Here is a 25,533-nt window from a genome sequence, read left to right as displayed (position 1 = left end):
CTCTGGCTAGAGACAAGCATGCCATCCTGCCGCTTGCTCTCAATATGAGCAGTGCACATCAGCTTTTCTGGACTGAGGTGATAGCCTTGACCAGGTCCTGGATGTCGGCACTCAGAGTGGCAGCCAGGAGGGCACACTGGCTGGATGGTGGGCTACACAGGCCAGTTTGGAGGGCCGGTGAGCCTGCATTGGGACCTTTGCCTGAATGTAGAGGAGCTTTGCCTCTGGCCAGGTGACCACCAGCATGCCTGGGAACAGGAGAAGAATGTGGCAAGGGTGGACCATGCTGGGGACAAATAGCGTTTGGGCTGGAAGCCTCAAATGCGGAACATAGAGCCCTGCATTGGAACAGAAGATTAGGAAGACCCGGATGAGAAAGGCTATGGTAGAGATTCCAAGTGGCTCCCGTCCACTCTAAGTGCCTTGGGCCCTGTGGCCCTGACTCCCCCCCACACACTCACACACACCTTACTGCGCCCCCAGGCCCCTGGCCAGCCACTGCTCCTGGATGATGCTGCCAGGCCGGCAGCTGCAACTGTGTTCTCAAAGATGTCCTATGAAGATGAAATTGAGCATTTACTACAAGTCTGCTGGGTGCCAGATTTTAAAATTACTTTGTTTGAGGCTAGGTTTGCTCGGAGCAAGGATCTGGTTGCAAGAAATGTCTGTGGGAGGTGATCAGGGAAGCAAGTGGAGTTGGGGAGGAAAAACACATCAGCCCTGGCAGCAGCTGGAGCCCACCTCTTCGGGGTGCTGCCAGGAGGCTGCAGCATGCTTTAGGATTATCCCAGGAGGTCACACATTTATGCTCCCTCACTGACGGAGGGTAAGAACTCCTAGCACTACTGGTACCCACTGAGTAAACTCATTGGCAACCAGAGCAACCCTCGGGCAGAGAGAGGAATCCCTCAGTGCACACAGAAACTTCCTGCTGGGCCTCCAAGCAGGCTGGGGTGGAGAGGCTGGGTAGCAGGAGTCCCCTACTGAGTCATGCTTAATGCTCAGGCTTTTTATTGGGAAAGAGATGCTCACAAGGTAAAATAGCTGATGGAGAGTGGTGTTCTTAGATGAGGGCAGGGCGTGGCACCATGTCCCCGCCACTGTCTGGTACAGTGTGTGGTCAGTGAGGGCAGGACCAGCGACAGGTAAAAGAGTGAATGAATGAGTGGATGCAAGCCTTGAGATGGTGGGGACGCTGATCCTGCCCTGTGAAACGAGGATGGTAATTCCAGTCCTCCTAGCCAGGCTCTGAGGAGTACAGGAGATTGCACAAGATAAGCCCCAGCTCAGGGCCCTGCCCAAAGGAAACCTCAGCCTCTCCTCTGCCCCTTTAAGAGGAAGAGTCTTTGCCAAGAAGCCAAGTGTCATTCCCTGCTCAGTGAGCCCCTGGATCTCCTGACAATGGATCCTCTCCCCTGGGAATCTCTACCAGCTCTGCTCACCAGCACCAAAGCATGGCCCAGTTTCCCCCACTTTAACACAAGGGAAAGGGAAAGGGAAAGGAAGCACCTCCATGTTACTCCAGAGAAGAATGCACTCTGGTCGTGCTCTCTCTCCCCCTCTCTAATCTTCAGCCTCCCTGTGGAGCTGCCTGTACCGTGAAGCTACTCCCTGCTCCTCTCCTCACCCTGCAGCAATCTGCCTTCCACTCCTCCACTCTGGCTGCCTCCCAAGGCCCGTGGTGCCTAGAGCACGTTTCTCAGCAGCATTTGGTGCTGTTGATTCTCTCCCTTCTGAGCCTGTTTCAATGGGATCATAATTCCTACCTCCCTGACTATTCTGCAGACTAATGCGTTCATTTAGAAGTTAACAAACATTTCTAAATGCCTTCCTGCTGGTCTGGGGGTGTCCCCGTATCATGGGGGCTACGGAAGTCCCTGTAGCAAGAACACAAGGCCCTGCCGTCTGCCTGACACCCAGCAGACACTCTGTGGGCGCAGGTTTGTCTTTTCTTTTTGTCCTCTCTGGTCTGTTTCTGTACCCAGATGGTGGGCAGGAAGAGGTGATCTGACTTGCCCTTTGAAGTCTCTGCCACCTTGGCTGCCTGTCTGCAGGGAGCCCTGGCCACTCACCTGGAGCTGCTGGTTGAGCCTGCGTACGGCCAGGAGGCCCCAGAAACTGACTGGCATAGCTTCCGCATCTGGACTTCTGGAAGGTTGGCAGGCTCCCCTTCTCAATGGAGTACTTGAAAAGGGAGTGCTACTTCCTTGGCTGGCATGGCTGGTGGCCTGTGAGAGACCCAGGGGCCAAGGGGAGACAGCAGGACCCTGGGTATTCAATGAAGGAGCCTGGTGGGGTCTTGGCCCAGCTACACCCCACTGCAGGCACTGCCACGTGGCTGTACCTGGTCAGAGCCACTCTACAGGGGCAGAATTAGGACAGACTCAGACTTTCGAGCTGGCAGTAGGTTCCAGCCTCACCTGTGTCACTGAACAGTTGTGTGATCTCAGCAAATGACTTCAGTTCTCTGGACTTCAGCTCCCACATTTGAAAACTGGGGATGATTGTATTCCTTCTCTCAACAGCTATTTGTGTAGTTTGCAGCATGTGCTGGAGAAGCAGTAACCAGACGGTGTCAGCAGGTGCTCCTGCCCCTGAGGGGGACTTGGGAAATATCAGGGGATACTAATATCCCTCACTGAGCTGTGGGGAGTAGGTAGAATAAGGAGCATAATTATCCAACATTGGGCCTGACAGTGTAGTAAGTAGGTACTTAATAAATGCTTGTTGAAATAATAAAGTAGTTATGTCTGAATCCTACTCACCAGTGGAATGGAGCCAGGAGTCTTTACCTCTGCAGAGTTGTTACAAAGTTTTAAAGTTAATTTAAATTAGTGAGTGCCTAAATAGAGCAGAGCACATGGCCGTGTTCCCCTGTTCTAAACCCTCTGAAAATGTTAATGCATTATTCCCATTTTACAGGTGAGGCTGGAGGGGAGTTAAGGAACACACATGGATGTGGCTGGCAATAGGAAGTGCAGTTGTTGCCTCGTGTGGAGCAGGAGGCTTGCGTTTGGCCTCCAGGACAGGGCAGGCACCTGGAAGGTTCTGTGCAGAGCCATTCTTGGCTCCTGAGCTCCGGCCATGAATAAAGAGGCTGAGGAGCAGAGTGCGGGGGAAGGACAGAACAGCCCGGGGGGTAAAAGGCGGTGGCAGAATCTCCAGAACCTCTCTCTAGAGGTCCAGGCCTTGGGACTGCCTTCCCGGCAGCCTCTCCTGAGGCAGGAAGAACAGCACAGCAGTTGCCCCTTATGCAACCAGGAACTTCCTCTAACTATCCTCCTTATAATTTGATCGAAGAGGCCCCTGCTTGGCCAGAGCAGCAAGCCTGGGTGGTTGTGGAAGGACAGGAGGAGAGGCCAGAGCAGCAGGATGCTCCCTTTGGGTACCTCCTCACCCTCTCTGCCTCGCGGGCCTGGAGTCCTCTTTAGGGCACCTTTCTGTTGTCCTTTCCTGGTGATTGCAGCTGAGGGCCCAGAGCTCCAGCCCTGCAGCCAGAGGGTGCTGGATTTGAGTGCTGGTCTTGCCACGCGTTGGCTATGGGGCCTCGGGTGGCTGTTTCTCCCTGGCTTCTCATCTGTGCAGCGGTTGAGGATGGTAGCTCCTCTGAGCACTGTGAGGGGATGAAATAAAGATATAAAGTGCTGGACTAAACACCCAGCTCAGCCCGTGGCCATGCTAGCTCCCTCTTTACCTGCCCACACACGGGCACCTGTGGACACACCCTCAACAGTGTGCAAATTTCATCTGTTGGATCACAGAATTGGTTTTCACAGCAGCCCAGTGAAACAGATGATGAAGAATCTCTCTCTGCACATAAGGCCCTGAGAGGAGAGGGAGTTGGCCAAGAGTGTGCAATGCATTAGAGGTGGAACTAGGATCCAAATTCTGGGAGTTTCAAACCCAAACCATTGCTCTTTCCGCTGAACAGTGGATAATAGCAGTGAGCCAGCATCATTGGGGTGGCAGCTCCATGTGATTCTGTGCCTGACCCCCAGCTCCTGCCCTGTCCCAGGTCAATAGGTGCCCTGCATGCCCAGCCCTGGCTCTGCTCCTGCTGTTCCTCCCTCCCAGCCTCTGCCACAGGGCCTATATTGGTGGCAAATCCCCCCAACTCACCAGGGCCCTTGTCAGGGAAGTAATATGACTCGAGACATGACCAGGAACCCAGGGATGGACTGGCCCCTCTGCTTCCACCCTCTGCCATCCCTCTGTTAGTAGGATCGAGGGACTGTCACACAGGAACCACTCCTGTGCTTAGCAGCCAGTGACAGAAGCAAGTGTGAAGAGAACTGGCTTACAGAGGAGCCCTAGCTGTGGACGTCACCCCAGACACCCACACAGCTGTGGACAGAGACTGTGTGAGTTTCCATCCTGCCAGTGAGAGTGCACGTGCAGAGGAGCACACCCAGAGACATGGATCCACACACCAGTGGGAGCTGTGTGCCTGCAGAAATACACGTCTGCAGATGGGCAGGCAGCTGGCCCATGGGCACTCACTCACACACCTGACACTCAGCAGGGGCTGGCACTGGGAGCTGGGTGTACTTTCAGCGAGGGACAATCACTCTTAGATCTTTGTGGCTGTCCTGAGGGAGAAACAGACACGTCGACAGCTGGAGATAACGCAGGTCTCGATGCGCATCACCAGGTGATCCCTGCGTGTGCACAGGGTGGATCTGGGTACGGGAGAAGCAGGCAGTGCTGGGGGGCAGCATAGGGCGTGTCCACACTCACAACTACCGTCACACAAAAACCAGGTCCCAAGGTGACACAACTTACCCAGACCACACAGCTAGTGACTCAGCGTTGTGCTTTGCTGTGTAGAACATGCTGCCACTCCCCTGGTTCAGCAAGCTTAACCCCAAGACAATGGTGTTTAGACATGGGGTCTTCGGGAGATGATTAGTGCTTTTGGAATTAGTGCTCTTATAAAAGAGGTCCCCAGAGAGACCCTCACCCTCTCCAGCCTGTGAGGATACAGCCAGGAAATGGTCTCTTACTAGACATCAAGCCTGCTAGCACTTTGATCTTAGACTTCTGAACTCTGTAACTCTGAGAAATAAATGTCTGCTTGGGAGCCAGCAGTCAATAGCACGGTAGATGGCTGCCTGACAGATAGAGAGCACAGTGAAAAACACAGAGGATTTGGAACCAGGTGAACACAGGTCCTGCTGGTGTGCAGAGCAGAGTCTCTGAGCAGCCTGCTCTGTGCTCAGTGCCCATCACTGTGGGGAGAGACGCTGTGCACTCTGAGCCCTTCCATCCATCCATGCTGCTGAGTGCTTAGGACATGCAGGCAGAGGGACGGAAGATGTGCTCCGGGCTACGCCCCATGCAGGACACTGGATGACAGCTCAGAAGGCAGGGCACCTCAGAAAGACCCGCCAGCCAGTGAGAAGGGATGCCACAGCTTGGGGTGGGGTCAGGACAGCACCCTCTAGCAGGTGATGAGAGTTTGTTTTGTTTTCACAGTGCTGAAGATTAAACCCAGGGAGCACTGAGTTATATCTGCAGCCCTCCTCATCTTATTTTAGTTTGAGACAGGGTCCTGCTAAGTTATCCAGGCTGTCCTTGAACTTGTGACCTTCCTGCCCAGCACCTGACCAGCTGTGATCACAGGTGTGCACCACCGTCTACAACGTGACAGGTGGTTTAACAGTGTGTAGAGTCCATCGAGGAACAATGGGACAGAAAGAAGGGCTAGTTAGGCTGGAGACACAGTACACACAGAAAAATGAAGAAAGGTCAGTTGGCCAGGATGTACAACTCAAGCTGAGAAAGTCTGTGATGAGCTGGGGAGGTGCCTTGAAGGGACATGAATGCTGAGCAAAGGACTTCGGATTTTGTCCCAAGAAGAGGAGAGCCATGGTTCAGTTAGCATTCTAGAAAGATTAGAGTGGAGGGTGGTTTGGGGATGGACAGGGAGCTAGGGACACATAGGCCAGCAAGGGGCAGCTGGAGCAGTGCAGGAGAGATTGTGAAAACCAAACGGTTCAGAAGTCACTTGGAGGCGAGTTGAGATCAAACTCAAGCGTGAGCAACAGGCAGAAGGTGGAGGGAAGGAAGCTGAGACGGGCTCCCCGGTTGCTAGCTCAGTGTGCTGGTTGTGTCACGACCAGAAATAGGGAACACCGGAGGACAAGCAAGGCAGGGGCTGATGGGCAGGGGGGTTCACTTTGGGAAATGCTGATCTGGGGGAGCCCGAGGGCCACCATGGCAGTGCCCAGGGTTGGGGTGCAATTGGAAAGCCCATATGAGAGTTCCAGAAGAGAAGCAGTTGTTCAAGGCAGTGGGACAGATGTTTCAGAGGTGACCTGGGGATATCAGCTTCAAGATGTGGTCACAAAATGATGACAGCCTTTTGTTATGGTGGCTCAGTAGATATTCTGGCATGGTCCTGCCCTTGTCCATGGGCAATGGGGCCAGGCATGGCAGGCTGGACATCCTGGGACTGTGATGTTCCCAGGGGTAGTGAAACTCTCTGCTTCCCATGCCAGTGGGGCACACGACCTCCCGGAAGTGCCCACAGGGGTGACCTGCCCAGAACACTTGCTTCTTCCCATCCCCGTCTTGCACCCTTCCTGGATAGCCTCTCCAGCAGACCAAAGGTCACAGCCTCCCCTTGCAGCAGGGCCCACCTGAAGATGTAGCTCAGGTCCTCTGGTGCCAGCTTGCTCGCTGCCAAGGCAGGAGCACTGTGAGCTGCCATCACCGGTGCTCAGCGAGGGTCCCTGAGCCCTGGCCAGCAGGTGCTGGTTTCACTCTGTCTTCCTCTCCTTCACACAGTAGGACTTCAGTGCAAGCTGCCCCATCTCAGACTTCGGGAGCAGCTGGAACTTTCCTTGCTGCCAGTCAATCCAGCAGGTAAACCAACCCCTCAGGCCTGAGCATTCCCAATGCGTTTTGCTGGACTCCTTCCAGGCGGACTCCTCTGCTGGCAACCACAGCTCCCTGGGGACATGCTGACAAGTGGGTGACCAGAGATGCCTGCTTTGTCAAATGCTCTGGGCAGAGAGAAAACACACTTTTTTATGCCCCAAGCTGGGCTGGCTGAGAAGCCCCACCCATGGTCTCACTTCACCCACACTATAGACTGCACTGGCCACTACCACACCTGCTGGGCTCAGAGCCTGTGAGCTTTCCCAGGACCCCAGAAGCATGCTTCCTCCAGCGCTCCCACCCCTGGCTCAGGCACTGTGCAGCAACTGAGTTTGGAAATGCATGTTGAAACTGGGCATGATGCTCTGTAACCTCAGCACTTTGGAAGACTGAGGCAGGAGGCTTCCAACTTGGAGCCCAGCTTGGGCAACTTAGTGTCTCAAAATAAAATATAAAATAGGATGCAGCTTAGTGCAAAGGTCCTGGGTTCAATCCCCAGTTCTGCAAATAAGTAAAATAAAATAAAAAACAATATGTTGGGCTGGACAGAACCAGAGCCCCAGAGGGAAAGAAAGGTCTCATTCCCTGTGAGACTGAGTCCTCCAGGGCACTGCTGCAGCCCCAGCTCTCCCAGCAAGGGAACCAGCACATGGCAGCCTCTGAGCAAGGCTGTGGAGACGGAGGAACACTCAGTGTTCTCAGCCTTGGGCCGTTGCTGCACTGAGAGGGCACAGTGTGGTTCCGAGGTTCCAGTCCTGTTATTCATGACTCAGCAGCCTTCTCTGTCAGTCTGTGTGAGCACTCACATCTGGAAACAGCTTGTCCCATGAGTCCCACGAATTCAAGGCTCCTGCTCCTCCCTCCAGTGGGAAAAGCCAGGAGTGGGTGACTGCAGTGGGCTTCAGCACCAGCTACCCACTCCCTCCCCCAGGACCTGCAGCTGGCACTGAGTGGCGCCCTGGGTGGAGGAGGAGCAGGAGCCACAGGAGTTTTGTGAGTTGTCCACGGTCACCTATCTGGTTAGAGGCTGGACTGGGGTGAATCCCAGGTCTGCCTGGTCCTAACACTTAGGCCCTTTCTCTGTCACTCAGTTTCCATCCAGGCCCAGGCTTCCCTTCCAGATACAGTGTGACTGTGCAGATCTCGGAGCGTGTCAACCTGGTGACACCAGATCCAGCACCTCGGTGGCCACTTGGCGGAGCAGAGGAAGCACCTGGGGATCAGCTTACTAATTCGAGGCTGATGAATTATTCACACTGCCATTAGCTGGGAGGCCCTTGTGCTCCACCTCTCTTCCCCTGCTCGGACCCTCAGGTCTTGGCCCACTCAGCTCTGCAGCCCCGTGGGTTCCCGGTGAGGAGATGCTGGCCAAGCTGGGATCCCATCTGCTGCTGGCAGTGGCACTGCTGAGTATAGGCCTGGGAGCCCAGGCCATGAAAGGTAGGTGCTCTTGGGGGCCCCCAGGAGCCAGGAAGGACCTAGGCTGGGCCAGGGCCTCCGGGGAGGGCCGGGAAAGAGCTAGGAAACAGAAGGCCTGGCCCGGCCAGGTGAGTGACTGGGTGGACGGGATTTTGTGTCTGGGACGAAGAGGGGGTGTTTGTTGAACTGTCTGCTTCACATGCATTAATCCATGTTTACAGCAACTCTGAGGTGAGCATTTGCACGCACACACGCATGCGCATACACACATTCTGTTTAGAGTTGAAGCAGCTGAGGACTAGAGAGGTTAAACAACTTGTCTAAGGTCACACAGTTACCCAGGGTGGTGAGAATGGCCCAGACAACTCTTAGAGGAGCCACTTCATCTTTCCAGAGCTTGCTGTGCTACATGGGCTAGCCAGGGCCATCAGCCTCCTTACCATGGCATGCAGGGCTCCTAGGCATTGCCTTGGGTCCCCTGTGCCCCTTTGGCATCCTGAGCTCTGGCAGGGAATCACAACTCTTTCTGAGGATGCATTACCTTTGGGGCCCTTAAGCCATGCTGCTCTCCTGCCTACAAAGGATTCTTCTTTCCCAGAGTTCCTAACCTGAAAACTTCTGGGTCGTTCTTCAAACTTAGGTCAAATGTCATCTCCTCCAGGAAGCTATCCACATTCAGCCAGCCTCCCTCAGAAGCCCCTGGCTGCCCTGAGGTTCCAGAAGACTCTGGCGCTGTGTGACCCTTTGTGACACTGGAGTGATACCATTTCACCTTCTGCAAGGGCTATGCAGGCCCTCGGGACTTGGCAGACATTTCTGCAAGCTTGGGGAAGCCGAGAGAGAAAAGGTTCCTTTCTAGGCACCCCACAGCTGGCAGAGATGGAGTGGGCACCCACAGGTCTCAGCCCACACCTGGGGGCAGGAGGCACAAGCTAACTGCTCCTATTTTCAGCCACCAGAGTTTCAGTGGAGTGACCCTGGGGTTAGCATGCCTCCTGAGCCTGGTGGACAAGGTCTCCACTCACACAGTGGCCTGGGCCACTGCTATGGCTTCCCACCGCTGTGGGAAGGACATGGGAGTGACACTGGACAGAATGTCCCTCCATCTGCCTTCTCTCTGGACCCCAGAGCCCCGGCAAAGCTCATGCACATGGTGTGGCTTTATCTCGCTTGCCCTCTGAGAGCTGCCTGTGGCGGCCCTGTCCTGAGACAGCCCGGACCTGGCATAGCACACAGGTGACCATGTGTCGCTGTCTCGAAGTCTGTTCTTCAGGATGCTTTGGTTGCAGTGGCAGAAGCCCAACCTGAATGGCAGGCAGGGAGCAGGCTGGGCTGACTCAGGTGCTCTGTGGCCGAGGAGGTAGGGCTGGACAGAGCGCTCAGCCTCAGGGACCCTCTGTACCCTTCATATGGCCCCTGCCAGCTGCCAATGGGACTCTCCCAGATGCCCCATTCTGGCCCCTGATACCCACTCCTGGTGAGGGAGTAGGGAGGAAGTTCTGTGGCCTCTGGACATCCTGAGCAGGGCTGTGGCCTGCCTGGGCAGGTGCCATCCCACAGACCAGTTGCTGTGGTGATGGTGGGGGCCAGGAGGTCCCTATGTCTCCCCAGGAAAGGAAGAGAGGGGCCCCAAGGAGGCGAGGAGAGAGTGGGGTCTAAGAGAAGGGGCTGAAGTTGTCTAAGATGCAGGAGGGGTGCTGGTGATGAGCCAGATAAGTGAGCAGGGTGTTCCAGAGTGAGGGATAATGGAGAAAAACAGCACAAGGGGGAGGAGAGGACGGGGTGGGGAGGGTTTCCTCTGTGAGTGGGGGGAGGGGAGGGGTTCTAACTTCTGCATCAGCCTTTGTAAACTTCTAACCCTGAGAAATGTCACACGGGTGATTTGTTCAAATCAGAATCCAAAAGAAATCCACACGTTGTATTGGTTGATATTTGACTCTTCTATTGTAACAATGATGTCTCCCCCTCACATAATTTCTTTGAAGTTCTGAGTTATTTATCTTCTCAAATTTGTAACATTCTGGAGTCAGCTGAATATCTCATCATGTTGTCTTTAAAAATGTCCCTCTAGGCTGGGTGTACCTGTAGTCCCAGCTACTCAGGAGGCTGAGGCAGGAGGGAGCCCAGGAGCTCCAAACCAGTCTGGACAACTTAGTGAGATTTTTAGTGAGAGTCCCCTTGCCCCCACACCATACGTGCTCGAGGGCCAGGATGTGGCTCAGTGGTAGAGGGTTTACTTGGCATGTGTGAGGGCCTGGGTTTGGTTCCTAGCACAAAAACCAAACAAGCAAACAGTCTCCTCACCCGCATTCATTCTAACTTCTGCATCAATCTGGAGATTCATTAGATTCAGGTTCCTTCAGGGGTTTTTTGGGAAAACTTTATACTGGGTGATGGTGGTGGTGGTGGTGGTGGTGGTGGTGGTGGTGGTGGTGGTGTGTGTGTGTGTGTGTGTGTTACATATTGGGCACCGTTCCACCGTGATGATAGGGCTCTTCAGTCTGAGCTCACAGATTGGGGGTTATTAGTCTGATTCATCCATTATAAAGTTCCCTACAAAGTTAACTTCTGACTTTTTCTTTCCATACTGGTGATTGAACCCAGGGTCCTACACTTTCTGATCCGAGGGAGGGGCTCAGTCAGGAAGGCTGGTCTCACTCTTGCAATCCTCCTGCCTCAACCTCCCAATTAACTAATTCTCTCTCTCTCTCTCTCTCTCTCTCTCTCTCTCTCTCTCTCTCTGGTGCTAGAATCAAACTTAGTGCTGTGCTAGCTCTTTATCAACTGAGCTACATTCTTGGCCCTGGTATTTTTTAAGTATAAAAAGTTTCAGCTAGGCCTGCTCATGTATACCTGTAGTTCAAAGTACCTGAGAGGATGAGGCAGTAGGATCACTTGAGCTCACAAATTCAGGTCAAGCCTAGACAACACAGTGAGACCCATTTCAACACACACACACACACACACACACACACACACACACACACACTCAATTTTAAAACATTTAACATAGTCGAAAGAACTTTGCAGAGAATTCTTATGTACTCAACTATCTAGGATTAACTCAGTGATTAGAATAGACACTAGAGATGTCATCTACATCCAGTATTTCATTTAGGTTTGCAAAATTATGATTTTTCAGTGCTGAAGTTATTTCTGCAGTCTTCTATAAATAACAGGTTTTTTCCTTGCCAGTTATTTGGTTTTCAAAAATCTAATACATTATTTTCTTTCTTTTTCTGGTTATCAATTTTCATAAAATGAATTAGTGCCCTAGCAATCGCTAAAGGAAAGCCTTTTTAATTTCTTCCAAGTTGCATTATGAATTGATGAGTTTTATATATTTGACCCGTTTCCGTTCCCTGCCATCACTGTTCCTTGATGACACCTGGATTGGATCTCCTCAGTCTTCAGGCAGGTCCCCGTGTCCCCCGATGTGCTCCCGAGCCTTTGACAGCTTCCTCTCCACCTAGCACCATGACCTTCCGAGCACGTTCTGTGCGTTCCCCGGCACTGGCCTTTCCCAAAGAAGTCCTGCCTCAGTTGGGCGTAATAATCCTAATCTGAGGCTCAGGGCTGCACAGTGCTCCTGAAATATCGTTGCTTCTTGGTCTGTTTAATAAACAGAGACAGGAAATATAGTTTTAAAAACAAATCTTACATTCAAATTGATATTTTCAATTCATATGAAGGATCACAGGAGAGACTTTTGTTCTGTTTTGTTTCAGTGCTGGGGATTGAACCCAGGGCCTCCACACCGAGCTGCATTGATTTTTGGTTTTTAAACAGGGCCTTTCATTCAATGCAGTTCAGGCTGCTTCGTAGCCCAGGCTGGCCACACACTTGCAGCAACCCTCCTGCCTCTGCCTCTGAGTGCTGAGACTGCAAGCGTGCCCCCCACACCGGCTGAGCTGCAGTGTTTTGAGACCAGGTCTTGCTGAGTCACCAATTGTCCAGCCTGGTCTTGAACTTTCAGCGTTGCTGTCTCAGCCTCTCAGAGGCCGGATTACAGGCATGCACCGCCACGCCTGGCTGATTTTTAAATTTTAAATTTGTATCTTTTATCTCTTACACTGAAAAACAGTGTAATTTGCTTTATTTCAATATCTAAAATATTGTGAAATAACAATATTTGATATTATTACTAACACAAGACTATTAAATATTAAGATCTTTCCGTGGCTCACTTTTTCCTTAGGAATATATTGTGCTGGGAATGTACAGTTAAAATAAAGTAGCCCGAAGTCACTTGAAATCACTTTCCCTGGACTGCCACCAACTTGGCACATAGTAACATTTATTTATTTCATACTGGATTTCATACTGGATGCTTAATGTTTATATTAACTTTTTATCTTTTAACATCACGAATTATCTTATGTGATTATAAAGTTGAAATTTTGAAGCAAAGTACATTTAAAGAGGTCTAGCAGACATCCTATTTCTTCTCTTTTCTGTTTTTCTTTTTTTTGACTTTTATCTCTGCCAGATAATTATTCTTATTAGCTTTATGTCACTGTTTCCTCTTTATTCACTGAGTTTCTAAATTGTCAAGGTTGACTTCAAACCTGGGACCCTCCTGCCTCAGCATCTCACAGGGCTGGGATTACAAGTGTATGACGTCATAGCTAACTTTACCATTTCTCTTTAAATAGAAGTGAAAAAAACATATAGAATGTCTTTTTTTTTCAGTACTGGAGATGCAACACAGAGTCTCATGCATGCTGGGCAAGCGCTTTTTCACCGAGCTATCACCCGAGAATTTATCACAGTAATTTAACCCTGCACGTTTTCAGTGAGGCGAGTTGTTACTGTGCATGTTTAACCTCCCAGCTGCGCACCTCTAGGGCCTGGGAATGTCTGATCTAAAATGTAATCCCAGCGCTTGTAGGATTGCTGTGAGTCTTAGGCCAGCCTGGGCTACAAACTGAGTTCAAGGTCAGCCTGCACGGCGTAGCAAGACCCTGTCTCAAAAAACCAAAAAATTAAGTATAAATACATAAATAACTAAAGCTGGAGGCCGGCCCATGCTTTCCTTCCTTCACTTGCTTGCTCTTCCTCACCACGAATATCTCTTTAGTTTCTCCGCATTCTACTTCTCACTAGAATTTCATTTCCACGAGGGCGGGAGTGCTACTCTGGTTTGTTCCTGTGTAATCCCAGCTCTAGGACAAGGCCTAGCACTCAACAATATTTGTGGAATGACTAACAGAAAGCGGCTACTTGAAGACTGTTTAGGCTCGGGAGCAGACGTGTGCGGAGGAGCCATGCCTGTGTCCCCGCGCTGTCCCAGGTGCCCGCTGCAGCCGAGCAGCACCCACCAGTCTCCTTGTCCCTTGTCCCAGGCGTCAAATGCGGTGGGGTCCTCTCTGCGCCCGCCGGGAACTTCTCCAGCCCCAACTTCCCGAGACTGTACCCCTACGACACGGAGTGCAGCTGGCTGATCGTGGTGGCCGAGGGCTCCTCCGTGCTGCTCACCTTCCACGCCTTCGAGCTGGAGTACCACGACAGCTGCGGCTTCGACTTCCTGGAGATCTACAACGGCGCCTCGGCGGACCAGGGCAACCTGCTGGGCAGGTTCTGCGGCCGGGTGCCGCCGCCCCCCTTCACCTCGTCGTGGCATGTCATGTCCGTCGTCTTCCACTCCGACAAGCACGTGGCCAGCCACGGCTTCTCTGCGGGCTACCAGAAAGGTCAGGCGTGCGGCTGCCTCGGGCCGGGGTGGGGAGGTGGCCACGCGGCCCGCAGGCCAGTGCTGCCCGCTGGCGCCCCAGCCTGGGCTCCCAACGAGGCTCTCGAGCTCACGTGCCCTGTCGTAGTCCCTGACATGGCATCAGGCTGCGGGGCACCACCCCACGGCTCCCACTTCCTGGTGGGCCCCACTCCTGCCCCCACCCCAGCCACCCCACCCCGGGCCCTGTGCAGCTGCTGGCTCTCCCCATGCCTCTCCCTGAACTGCCCCTCACATGCACGTGCACGGGGTCCCCAAGCAGGCTTGTCCCCTGCCCCACCTCCTGCTTCTCTCCTCTTGGCCACTGGCTCCTCCTCCTTGGCCTCTCTAGGCAGACAAACCTACCCCTTCTCCCAAGGCCAGGGCACAGGCTCTGCTCTCCGCCCAGTGCTCCTGCTCCACGGGCTCCAGAGGATTCGTGCAGGGGGCACCCAGTCCCTGCCAAATGAATCAGAGGTTTGGGAAGTTCGTCCCCTAGAGGCTAAGAATGACAGGACAGGAAAGTCAAAATGCCACAGGCACAGCCCAAACATTTTCATAACCAGGAATCCTCTTCTGTTGCATGGAACTGTGTGCTAATTCCCAGCGGATGAAAGGGACACAGGCCGTGTCCTAGTGACTTACATTTCTAAGTTCATATGTCTAACATTTATTTATGATAAGCCAGCCATTGGAAACACGCTGATGTCGCTGATCCTGGGGAGCTAAATTTTTACATTTAAGGCATGCAGCCTGCAGGTGCCGTCCTTTTCTCCCTCCCATTTTTGTGGTGCTGAGGATGAAACTCACAGACACTTTGACACTGTTTTCAGCTCCTTTTACTTCTTTTATGGGGAGCAGAGTCTTGCTGGGCACCCAGGAGGCACTTGACCTCGGGATCTTCCTGCCTCAGCTCCCAAGTGCTGAAATGCCAAGTGTACTGCTGTGCCCTGCTGGTACCATCTTTTACTGAGATAGCTGGAAATAAATGTAGCATAAGAATGAAGTTTGTGCCAGGGGCCAACAGATGCCCTGGACACTGGGGAACCCACAGCCCAGTTAGGGAGCCGCTGCTAAGTAGCGTCCAGCAGGTCTCACCTGCCCTCTCACTTTGCAGACAGCAGAGCTGAGGCCAAGTCACACAGCGGAGAGTGGCAGGGCTCAGACAAGAAACCAGGTCCTGAGCTTCGCAAGGCCATGCTCTGGGCGCACAGCCGTGCAGGCCCAGGCCCTGGGGCTCAGGAGTTACCTCCCTAGCTCAGCTTCCCTGCTCGTGCCCTCCAGCCCGCAAAGCAGTTGCTGTCACCTGCAGTGCTGACTTCCCAAGGGCTGTCAGCAGCATGTCCCCACACTTGCGGTCAGAGACCAGGAGCTGGGGCTGGGCGGCTCCTGTGATTCTTAATATTCTGAGGGGGCTCAGAGAGGCTAGATCACTCGCCTTGGGTCACTTTGTTGACAAAAGACAGGGCACAGAGGCTACTTGCTCAGGCCCATCTCTGATTTGGGTGCCTTAGCCCCTGGGCCCCACTGACCCGATGGGAGAGCTCTGTCCCGGTATGGAGTGAGAGGACTCCGGTTAATCTTCCTTCTGGCCTGGGACATCCTCTCAGGGCACTGTGCTTGGCCTCTAGGCCTTGTGTCTTGCCAGCCTCTGTATGCATGCATTCAGGCTTTGTTCTAAAATCCCAGCAGGCCTCCAACCCCAGCAACCCTTGGCCTAGGCTTAGGAGACAGGATACTAATGCTACAGCTTCCTCTCCCTAGAGCGACATCCCTGGGCCATGCAAGGGGGTTCACAGCTGGCTCCCAGCCCAGCTCCTTCCAGCCTCACACTCACCTCCCTGCTCTCCAGATCTCTTAGATAAACTTGCTCTGCCCAGTCCTTGTCTCGGGTCTGCTGAGGCAGCCCCAACACAGACAGGTGTGGTATCTAACTCCTAGTGCCTCATTTTCTCATTGTAGAATGGGGAGGCTGCAGCATCCTCCTGGCCAGGTTAGGGTGCAGTGTGCGAAGGTGACTTGGCACAGGTCCCTGCCACACACCAGAGTTCGCTGGGTGGTGGTGAGGATCCCATGACATCCCTCTAGCAGCAGCATTTGGGGTGTGTGTTGTGGGCTGGGGGTTTGGAGCTTTGGGGAGAGGGAAAGTTCATCCAAGAGGGTTCTCTTACAGATGTGTGTGGTGGCGTCCTGACTGGCCTGTCGGGGGTCCTTGCCAGCCCTGAGTACCCCAACAACTACCCCAACAACATGGAGTGCCGCTGGGTGATCCGGGCCACGGGGCCAGCCACGGTGAAGCTGGTGTTCATGGACTTCCAGGTGGAGGCCAGTGAGCAGTGTACCTATGACTACGTGGCTGTGCTCGGGGGACCCGGGCCAGCCCATGGGCAGCACTATTGTGGTGGCACCAGGCCCCCAACCCTTGTGTCACTAGGCAGTGAGCTTCAGGTGGTCTTTAAGTCAGACTTCAACATTGGAGGCCGAGGCTTCAAGGCCCACTACTTCTCAGGTAAGCAGCCCCCCTGACCCTGGGCCTCCCTATTACACTGGTAGAACCACAGGCTTGTCTCTTGGGGCTTGGGGCTGGTCACTGTCTTCTGGTTCTCCAGCATACTCTTCCTGCCAGAGGCCAAAGTCTTCTCGATTCACTGAGACTCGATTCACTGAGATCACTGCTCAAGAACTCAGAGAAATTTGTACACTGTGCCCTCACACATACCATTCCTGTGGTTTGGACGTCCATCTTCCTCGCCTATGAGTTCCTTACAGGCTTCTCCTTATCTAGAATGTAGGAAGCGGAAAGAATGAATGAAACTTTAGACGGTTCCTAGTCCAGGGGGGAGACGGGAGACAATGAGGGAGGATGACCCACGGTGACATGTGCTAATAGCAAGAGTCACAGGAGGCTTCCTGGAGGAGGAGAGGTGGGGGCAGTGCCTCAGGAAGTCAGCGGGGGGAGGAGGGAGTTAGCGGGAGGAGGCCATGTGGGAAGCCAAAGGGCAGAGTCTGGGCTGCGCTCATAGCCCTGGGAGGTGGAGGCAAGGATAGAGTACAAATGGGTTCATTGGTCAGAGCTCTGTTTCTGTGACAAAATACCTTGGAGAGCCGATTTAGCTACGGTGGAAAGGGTTCTTCTGGCTCCCTGTTCAGAGGTTCAGGCTGTGGTAGGCTGACCATTGCCTTTGGCCTCTAGTGAGGCAGGACATCATGGTGGGGCAAAGCTGCTCACTTCATGGCAGCCAGGAAGCAAAAGAGAGTCAGGAAGGGACTAGGGTCCCGGTGTCCCCCTCAGGGACCCTGATGACCCAACTTCTTTCCACTGGGCAATTCTCCCTCCTCCCTGTTGCTCCTCCCATCTCCTCCCGCACCCAGGAGAATGCCAGGAGGTGTACGTGGCCGTGCGGGGCAACTTCTCCAGCCCTCAGTACCCCAGCTCCTATCCCAACAACATCCAGTGCCACTGGACAGTCCGTCTGCCCCCAGGCTACCGGGTCAAGGCATTCTTCCTAGATCTGGACCTGGAGGACCCCAACAGCCTGACCAGGACCTGTGATTTTGACCACCTGGCAGCCTTTGATGGGGCCAGTGAGGACGCACCTCTGCTTGGCAAGTGGTGTGGCCGCCACTCACCGCCACCGGTCACCTCCAGCCACAACCAGCTCCTGCTGGTCCTGCACACAGACCGCAGCACCACAGGCAGGGGCTTCTCCGTGGCCTACATTGGAGGTGAGTGGGGTTCACCTCCATCCCATGACTTGTGCCCACCTCTAGGTACCCTCCAGTCCCTCCTCTGCTGACCTCAGCTGCCACCTCCTGGAGCCATTGTTGTAGTGGTAGGAGCCTCTTTCTTCGGTTCCTAACTGGGGATTCCTACTCCTCCCCACCTGTCCCCTTCCCCCACGAGCCCCGGCTCCTCTCCTATCATGGCTGATCCCCTGTGCCCACGGGTCATACCCGAGGCATGGCAATGCTCTCTATAGCAATGGTTGGTGGAGCGTGGAGAAGCCTAGCAGCCTTCTCATGTCCTTCTGAGACACTGATGGAACAAGCAGCCCTTGTTTGTCCCTACACAGGAAGTCTGGAGCCAGGCAGCTACTGTACTGGCTCAGGCACACAACACTACCCCAAACAGTATCTCTGGAGTGCTCAGTCTCATAGTTGCAACATGACCACCGCTGCTCTGCTCATCATGTCCATGGCAGAGGCTGGAAGAGGGTAGGAGTGGAATCCTCCCAAAGTGTCCTTTTATCAGAAAGGCAAAAGCATGTCCAGAAGCCCTCACCAGATTTTCCTGTCTGCTTGCTCTGAACTCAGATGGCTGAGCCTGCCTCAGAAGGTCCGGGGAGGCTGAGCTCTGGTTGGTCAGGAACAGTGCCACCATCTCTCCTCTCCTCCCGCCACCCTCCCTGGGCCGTGGGCCCTGGATGCCTGTGCCTAGACCTGTTGCACTCTGGGCCTTCACTGTGGAGATACGGAAATGGAGGCTCTGAGAGGGATCCGACGTCCTCATAGTCTCACAGGCTGCCAGGGCACAGGTGGGACTAGAACTCACTTCCTGCCTTCTGTGTATCTGAGCAGGACACAAGGAGGCTGCCTGGACTGAGCACAAGCAGACCAGGGCCACACCCAGAGGTGGCCATTGACTGACCATGCACACAGGTGTATTTGTAAAAAGGGTTAGGGGCTGGGGATTTAGCTCAGCAGCATAGCACCTGCCTTGCAAGCAGGCAGTCGTGAGTTCGATCCCCGGTACTGATAAAAAGGAAAAAGACAAAAAAAAAAAAAAAAAGGGTTAATGAAGTTGAGTGTGGTGGTGCATGTCTGTAAATCCAGCACTCTGGGAGGCTGAGGCAGGAGGATCACAAATTTGACCCCATCCTAGGGTGCTTGACCACTTATTGAGATTCTGTCTCAAATAAATAAATAAATAAAAGCTAGGACACATATCAGTCCCTGATTCAATCCCCTGTACCACAAAAGAAGGTACAGTTGTTGATAAATATCCTAGACAGACAGTTACAAAGATTAATGAGGGAACACAAGTCCCAAGGCCTGGCCCTGAGCACCTCTGCCCTCGTATGTCCCAGACCTGTTAGGACCTGTCCTCCTTCCGAATGGACAGAGGAGCTTGGGTCCCCAGCGATGAGGGAAAGAGAGCTACAGTTAGCTGGGGGTCAAGAAGCAGCCTTGGGCAGACCCCGCCCCTCTGGGCTTGGCAGGCTCTGTCCCTGCAGGAGGAACAGATGGCAGGGCCCTTTCAGCACCATGCCCTTGTCGGGTTCTAGGAGGCAGGGGCTCGGGAGCCAGGAGCTGAGGGTGCCCTGGGGCTCTGGCTTGTCCTTTCTCCAGGCTCGGTCTCCCACTGGTAAAGTGAGGACAGGGACACAGGGTCCTTAGAGTCCCTGCCTCTGCTAGTCTTCCCCACAGGTCTGACTCCTCTCAACCCATTAATCAAGGACCAACCCATCCCCCTGCAGCATGGCAAAGATGGAGATCAGGCAGGCTCTGGTCCTGGCTCACCCCAGGACCTTGTGTGCAGGAGCCCCCACCCGAAGCCACCCCTCCCCAGGGTCATATGGGCCACTAACTTCCCAGCCAGACTCCAGATGAAGACCAGGCTGCTAGCAGTCTCCCCTCTGGGAGGGCAGCACAGCAAGCCTGGGGTGACACACAGTTCAGCCCTACGGAGATCGTCTCGGGAGCCGGCGGCCCCATAAATCCCTGGCTGCCCAGACACCAGAGCTGAAATATGTCTGAGGCATTTCCGGGAGACGGACTGAGCCATCAGGCATCCGCTGCCAGGTCTCTGCTTCCTCCCACCATTCACACCCACCCGAGTGCCCCTACGAGCACACACACTCACACACTCTTACACACCCTCACACAGACCCAGACACACAAGCCAGACCCCCACTCTGCCCTGGCTGCCAAATAGCTTGAGAGACCATGCACTTGGGGGGCCCTGGCAACCCAAAGACTAAAACCTCAATGTAGGCCCTGCAAACAACTTTGCCTTTCAGAGCTGCACTTCTAGAATAAAATGGGGTTAGTGGATCCTCCTCACAGGGTCACCACAGGAAGGGACACTGGGTTCCCTCCCTTCCCTCTTCAGACCTGCACCTTCCCGTCCTCCCCCGTGCCGCTCTTCTGACTTCTGTCTTTTCCTGATTTTTCCCTTCAGAGCCCTCTACACTTAACGTGTATTTTACATATGTGTTACCCCCTCTGCCAACTAGAATTCCAGCAGGGCAGGGATTGGGGCTGGATTTTTTGTTGTGTTTACGTCTTTTCTCTCGTGCTTAGCATAGCAGCCTGTGCATAGTAGGCCATCCATAGATGTTTACGACATGACTGAATAAAGGACCGATTGAATGGATTGCCAGGCACATGGCAAGGTAACTAGCAAATAGTAGCTTTATTATGGTTAAGTATGTTCATTTATTCAGTTCATTCATTCATTTAACTTTCACTGGGCTCAGAGGAGGCTGAGAGGATCAGACAGTGTCTGCCCGCGGGAGTTCACTGCCCAAGTGCTCACATTTGTAACACATCCTGCACTGGGCTCTACCGGTCTCCATGAGGGCCTTCCCCCTCTGAGCCTCAGTTTCCTCATTCGCTCCTCTGGGGAGGTGGGGGTCAGCCCCGCCCCTGCAGCCTCTGGCTCCTCCCTCTCATTCCCAGTGGTGCCCATGAACGTGAGCTGCTCCCGCACAGACTTCCAGATCCTGATCTCTGCGCAGGCGCTGGCCCCGCTGGAGCGGACCAAGGTCTACTTGGGCAGCCGGAACTGTGCTGCCCAGGAAGTTGGCAGCAACTTCCGGATCCAGGCCCGCTTTGACACCTGCGGTACGGAGTCTCAGGTAGGGGCCCAGCGGGCGGGCAAGAGGGCCGGCATAAGCTGGGGCTCAGCCCTGCTGTCCCTGGGCTTCTGCCTCAGCCGGTACGGGACTCACCTCTTCCTGAGTTTTCTGATTTCCACAGCCTTGCTCAGGGTAGCTGCAGCAGTTAAGAACTCAGATAGTAGAAATGGAAGAGAGGGTCCCTGCGATGGCCAGGCACAGCCCGCAGCCTCCTTGCACACCTCTCAGGGGGCCTAGAGGTGAACACCACAAACTTCCTTGCTGTCCCCCCTTCTCCCTGGGAGCCCCCCAGAGGACCCAGCTCCTCAACCCTTTAATATGCAGAGCATCAGAACCCTACACAACTTTACCCACCCTGTCCAACTGGTGCTCCAAATCCATCCCAGCTTTGCAAACAAAAGGGCCTTTGAATAATAGGGTCCAAATGATACCCTGTGCTGCAAGCACTGTGCGTGACCACGTTCTGCTACTCATGGATTTCAAAGGCCCGGAACCCAGGCCCGGACTGCTCAGAGTCCCTGGGCAGTGGACCAAGCATCCTGGATGTTTGTGCTCTGATGAATGGGTCAGAAAAGGCAGGGGGCTGGACGGTGGGGTCTGCCGGAGAGACTCCTGGCCTAGATCCTGGCTTCCAGCACCAGGTGCGCCAGCAGCCCCGCCCCCCCCCCCCCCCCCCGAACCTGCTGCCCTGCTGCCCCCTGCTGCTCAGCACCCACCCTTGGACCTGAGAGGCTATGGAGGTGGGGAGGTCTTCAGGCTACCAAGACCTCCTGTGGTCACCCCAGCTCCACGCTAGTGACCCCCAGAGTTTTCTTTGGGAGAAAGAAATAGAATCATAGGATAAGAGCAACAAAGAATCCCTGAAACAAGGGATCCTGTACTCGTGAACCAAGGGCAGGTGGCCCCTAGTCTCTAAGTCACCAAGCCACCACCAGAGGCCAGAACCATAGAGCCACAGAATCGCGGAGTCAGTTGCATGGAAATATAAAACCTGAGAGCCGTGGGCCCCTAGATGCTTAGTGTTACCCTCATCAGCCTAGACCAGGAGGCCCCGTCTCTGCATGGAGCTGCTTTCCAGAGGCTCAGATGGCCAAGAGCCGCGGGAGCCTTGCCACGCCTCCCTCTGAACCGCTCAGGGGCCCACGGAGCCTCCCCGCTGTAGTGCCACATCTCTGGGCTCCCCTCCCTCCCAAGGCTGTCACTTGTCAGAACCTCCTGCTTTCCCCCACCCCTCCACTGGGATTTTCTCTCCTTTACTATGCAGATTGATTTCAGTTCTCTGGTGGGTCTCGTTCTGCTCTCAGCTCTGTCTAACTTTGCCCCATGTCCCCAAACCCCTTCAGAGGTTGGGAAGGGAGCCAGGCTGAGGTGCAGATGCAGAAGGGTCCCTTGAGGAGATCAGAGCTTGAGACTCCCACGCCACCGGTCCATGAAGCTCCTGATGGTGACCTCCCCCTTCCACCCTTCCCAAGGGGGCCGAATGATGGTAGCCCCTCACTCACAGCTGCTCCCACTGACTTGGACAGCGTGGACTTTTAGAACTACATCCTAGAAGAGGCGCCCATTGGAGGGAGGAGCTGGGCAGTCTGGAAGTGTAACGGCTGCTGTGGATTCAGCGTGGGTGGGAATAGCCCTATACCCTGCCGCTCTGCCCACCACGATTTTGCCCTGGCCCTACTCAGGGCACTCAGATCCCTGCTTCCTCGGCCCCTTTACATACATGTCCCTCTTCGGGGCTCTTCCAACAGTAGGGTGGTGTCCTGAGTGGCTCAAAGCAAGGACGCTGCTGGACAGGTAATGGAGAAGAAAGAGCCCAGACAAGGCCGTAGGACAGGAAGGGCAAAGCTGCTGAGAGGCAGGGGACTTGCTTCTGGACCTCACTGTGGGCAAGTCAGTAGGCCTCGTAGTCACATCCCTGACCTGATGGGATTCGTTAGATGCTCGTTGGTCTGCGTGAAGCGAGATGTTAGGAGCACCATTAAGAGTTGGCAGTGCTGGAGGAGAATATGGTCTCTGTCACTTGTCTGCAGTGCAATCTCAGACAAGAGACTTTATCTCTGGGCCTCAGTTTCCTCACATGTAAAATATGCATATTTATAGTACCAATAGGAGCGTTAGCAGGGTGTGGTAGTACAGGCCTGTGGGCCTAGCACTGGGGGAGCAGGAACAGGAGGATCGACATGAGTTTGAAGCCACCCTGTGCTACAGGGTGAGACACTATCTCAAAAAAACACAAAAATAAAAACAAACAAACAAAACATGTTACTGTGAGAATGAAAAGATACAGTGCACTTAAAATACAGAGCCCAGAACATAGGAGATGGCCCCAAATGTTAGCTGTTATTATTGTTAACAACTTTTATCAACCCTGCATCCTCAAGCCAGAGCAGACAGTTGCTTGTGACTCTGACATGGCCCTCCAGGGCAGACAGCCTGTCCTCAGAGTGCCCCCTTTGAAGCAAGGACACTTAGGCTCAGGCTGGGGCTAGAGTCCAGCTAGAGCTGGAACCCAGGGCTACACAAACCTAGGGGCACAGGCCTGGCCGGTGCTAGCGAGTGCCCTGTGACCCTGCAGAGGAGAAACAATACCTCGGTGATCGTCAGTGTGCTGTACATCGACTTCTCGGTGGCTGGGCAGGAGGACGTCCATGAGTACGAGGTCCGCTGCGAGCCGCGGCGCAAGGAAGCTTCTGTCCATCTGCTGTCCGGCTCTGACTGGCTTGGGCCCTATGCTGCCGCGGCCGAGCACCTTCAGGAGGCACCGCCCAGGGATGAGGAGGAGGCACTGGAGCGCCCAGTGACCATGGTAGCCCAGGACACTAGTGACATCGTCTTCTTGGGCCTCTGCATCCTCGCTGGCATCCTAATGCTCATTGCCATCGTGGTCCTGATGCTGCTGTGAGCAGACAGGGCAGGAAACTGGCATCTGGCATCCCTGGGAGGTGGTGTGGGCAGCACAGCAGGGTGGGATGGTGCTCGTTGGTGGCCTCAAGTCAAGACTCTCTTTGAGTCTCCATTTCCTAGGCTCCCTTGACCCACTGTCTCCCAGGGCTGGTGTGAGGCTCAGAAGAGAATAAAGGGACAAAAACTTTGTAAACTGTGGTAATTGTCTTCTTGAGCAAGAAGTCCAGTAACCTGCCAGGCCCTCCACAGCCCTGGACAGGCTGAGGATCTCACTGAAAGCAGGCCAGCTCTGCCTTCAACTCTAGGAATGGGCAAAGCGAGCAGATGCCACGGAGCACTCTCATTTTGACCCTGCCACACGGTGCTGCTGGTGAGGCTTGGTTCTGTGCAGCCCAGAGGACACCCTCAGGGAGCAGCATCCCTGAAGGGGAGGTTCCGAAAGCAGTCACAGGTCAGCCCTGCACAGCGCTCGGTACTGAGGCTGCAGGAGCTCTCCCGTAAATGTTTGGTGATGTTTGGCCAAGAGGTAGATGGACCCCACATGTCTCTGTCCTCCTCCTGCAATCATTCTCAGATCACCAGCCCCGCCTCCCCTCCAGCTGGGTTCTTCTCTCCTCTTCTGGCCGCTCTCACAGCCACTCCGGTCCACCCACCTGTTTCTGAGTCCCCCTCACAGAGAAGAGGAGGGGGCACTGTGAAAAGATCTCTGGGATTATTACACACTGATCCAGGGCTCTACGTGATGCCAAACAGTGGAGCTATCTTGTTAATGCAAAACACACCGAAAACACATCAATAATTCACCACTTTCGCTTCTTAGCTTGTATTTGGGTAAAGATCACCCGAATTGTCTTTCTCAATGGCAGAGATCTCCAAGTCAGCCCAGCTGACCACTGACACCAAGGTGAGAAAACAGTAACCTCTTAGAATTCCTTCTGCAGCACAGTGAGCACCCACGGATCACCCAGGGTTTGCATCTGTGGTTACTCCAGGCCCTGAGGACACAGCAGTGTGTGAGCCAGATGCGATTTCTGGCCTCAGGGTGTTCACAGTATAGCCCCAGCAGAAATTGGGGTGGGTTACCAATTGGTAAGTTGGTAACTTGAAGGGAAGAGGAGAGAGAACAGAGCCCATGAAGTGAGAATGAATTAAGCAAGGGAGAGAATTGCTTAGACAGGAGAAATTGAACTGGCAAGTGCATGTCTTCCACTTACTCATTCCATGAACTTGGACAAGTTGCTTTGACTCTGTGAGCCTCAACTTTTTAATCTGCACAATGGTACCACAGTTCCTGTTTTACTGTTAAAATGTAGCAGCACAATGAGTTAGCAAGCCCTCTAGGATAGATGCTGGCAGAGTCCTGACTCCACCCTGGGTGTCTCAAGCGGAGGTCCTTGCCTCCTCCTTTTCTGCCCCACCCCCATCCCGCTGCTGGTCTGGGACCTGGGTAACTTCGCCAGGTTGTGGTGTGAACTCCTCTTTCCTGGGCAAAGCTGATTGGTAAGGGCCCCTGCACCAAGGCTGGGAACTCCTAATCTGTAGCCAGACCACCAAGGGTCAAACCGAGGCTTTGCTACTCATTGGCTGTGTGACATTGGGCAAGTCACCTCCCCTCTCTGAGCTCAGCCTCCTTACCTGCAGAGGAATGGGAAGAACAGGGCATGCTCCACCGGCTCACTGTGAGAATGGGATGCGAGGGGATGTGTCCCTGTGAGAACACAGGGCAGAGGTAGGGAAGGAAAGTTGTCACCACAGACT

General features: G+C 54.0%; 1 protein-coding gene across 1 annotated transcript; it reads left to right on the top strand.

Moving 5' to 3' along the window:
- The first annotated feature begins 3,084 nt into the window (after nt 1–3,084).
- Nucleotides 3,085–23,945, top strand: Cdcp2 (CUB domain containing protein 2). The gene is made up of 7 exons (XM_005008527.3): nt 3,085–3,139; nt 8,197–8,322; nt 13,647–13,994; nt 16,185–16,520; nt 17,384–17,737; nt 20,693–20,871; nt 23,447–23,945. Exons 1-7 carry the CDS (start codon nt 3,085–3,087, stop codon nt 23,771–23,773), a joined length of 1,725 nt encoding a protein of 574 aa, XP_005008584.2. The 3' UTR covers nt 23,774–23,945.
- The last annotated feature ends 1,588 nt before the right edge of the window (nt 23,946–25,533 follow it).

Source organism: Cavia porcellus, unplaced genomic scaffold (genome assembly GCF_034190915.1).
Source record: "Cavia porcellus strain 051 isolate PalLab524CR breed Dunkin Hartley unplaced genomic scaffold, mCavPor4.1 scaffold_25, whole genome shotgun sequence".
Lineage (NCBI taxonomy): Eukaryota > Metazoa > Chordata > Mammalia > Rodentia > Caviidae > Cavia > Cavia porcellus.
Note: the sequence above shows the minus strand (reverse complement) of the source record. Positions and strands in the feature narration are given on the sequence as shown.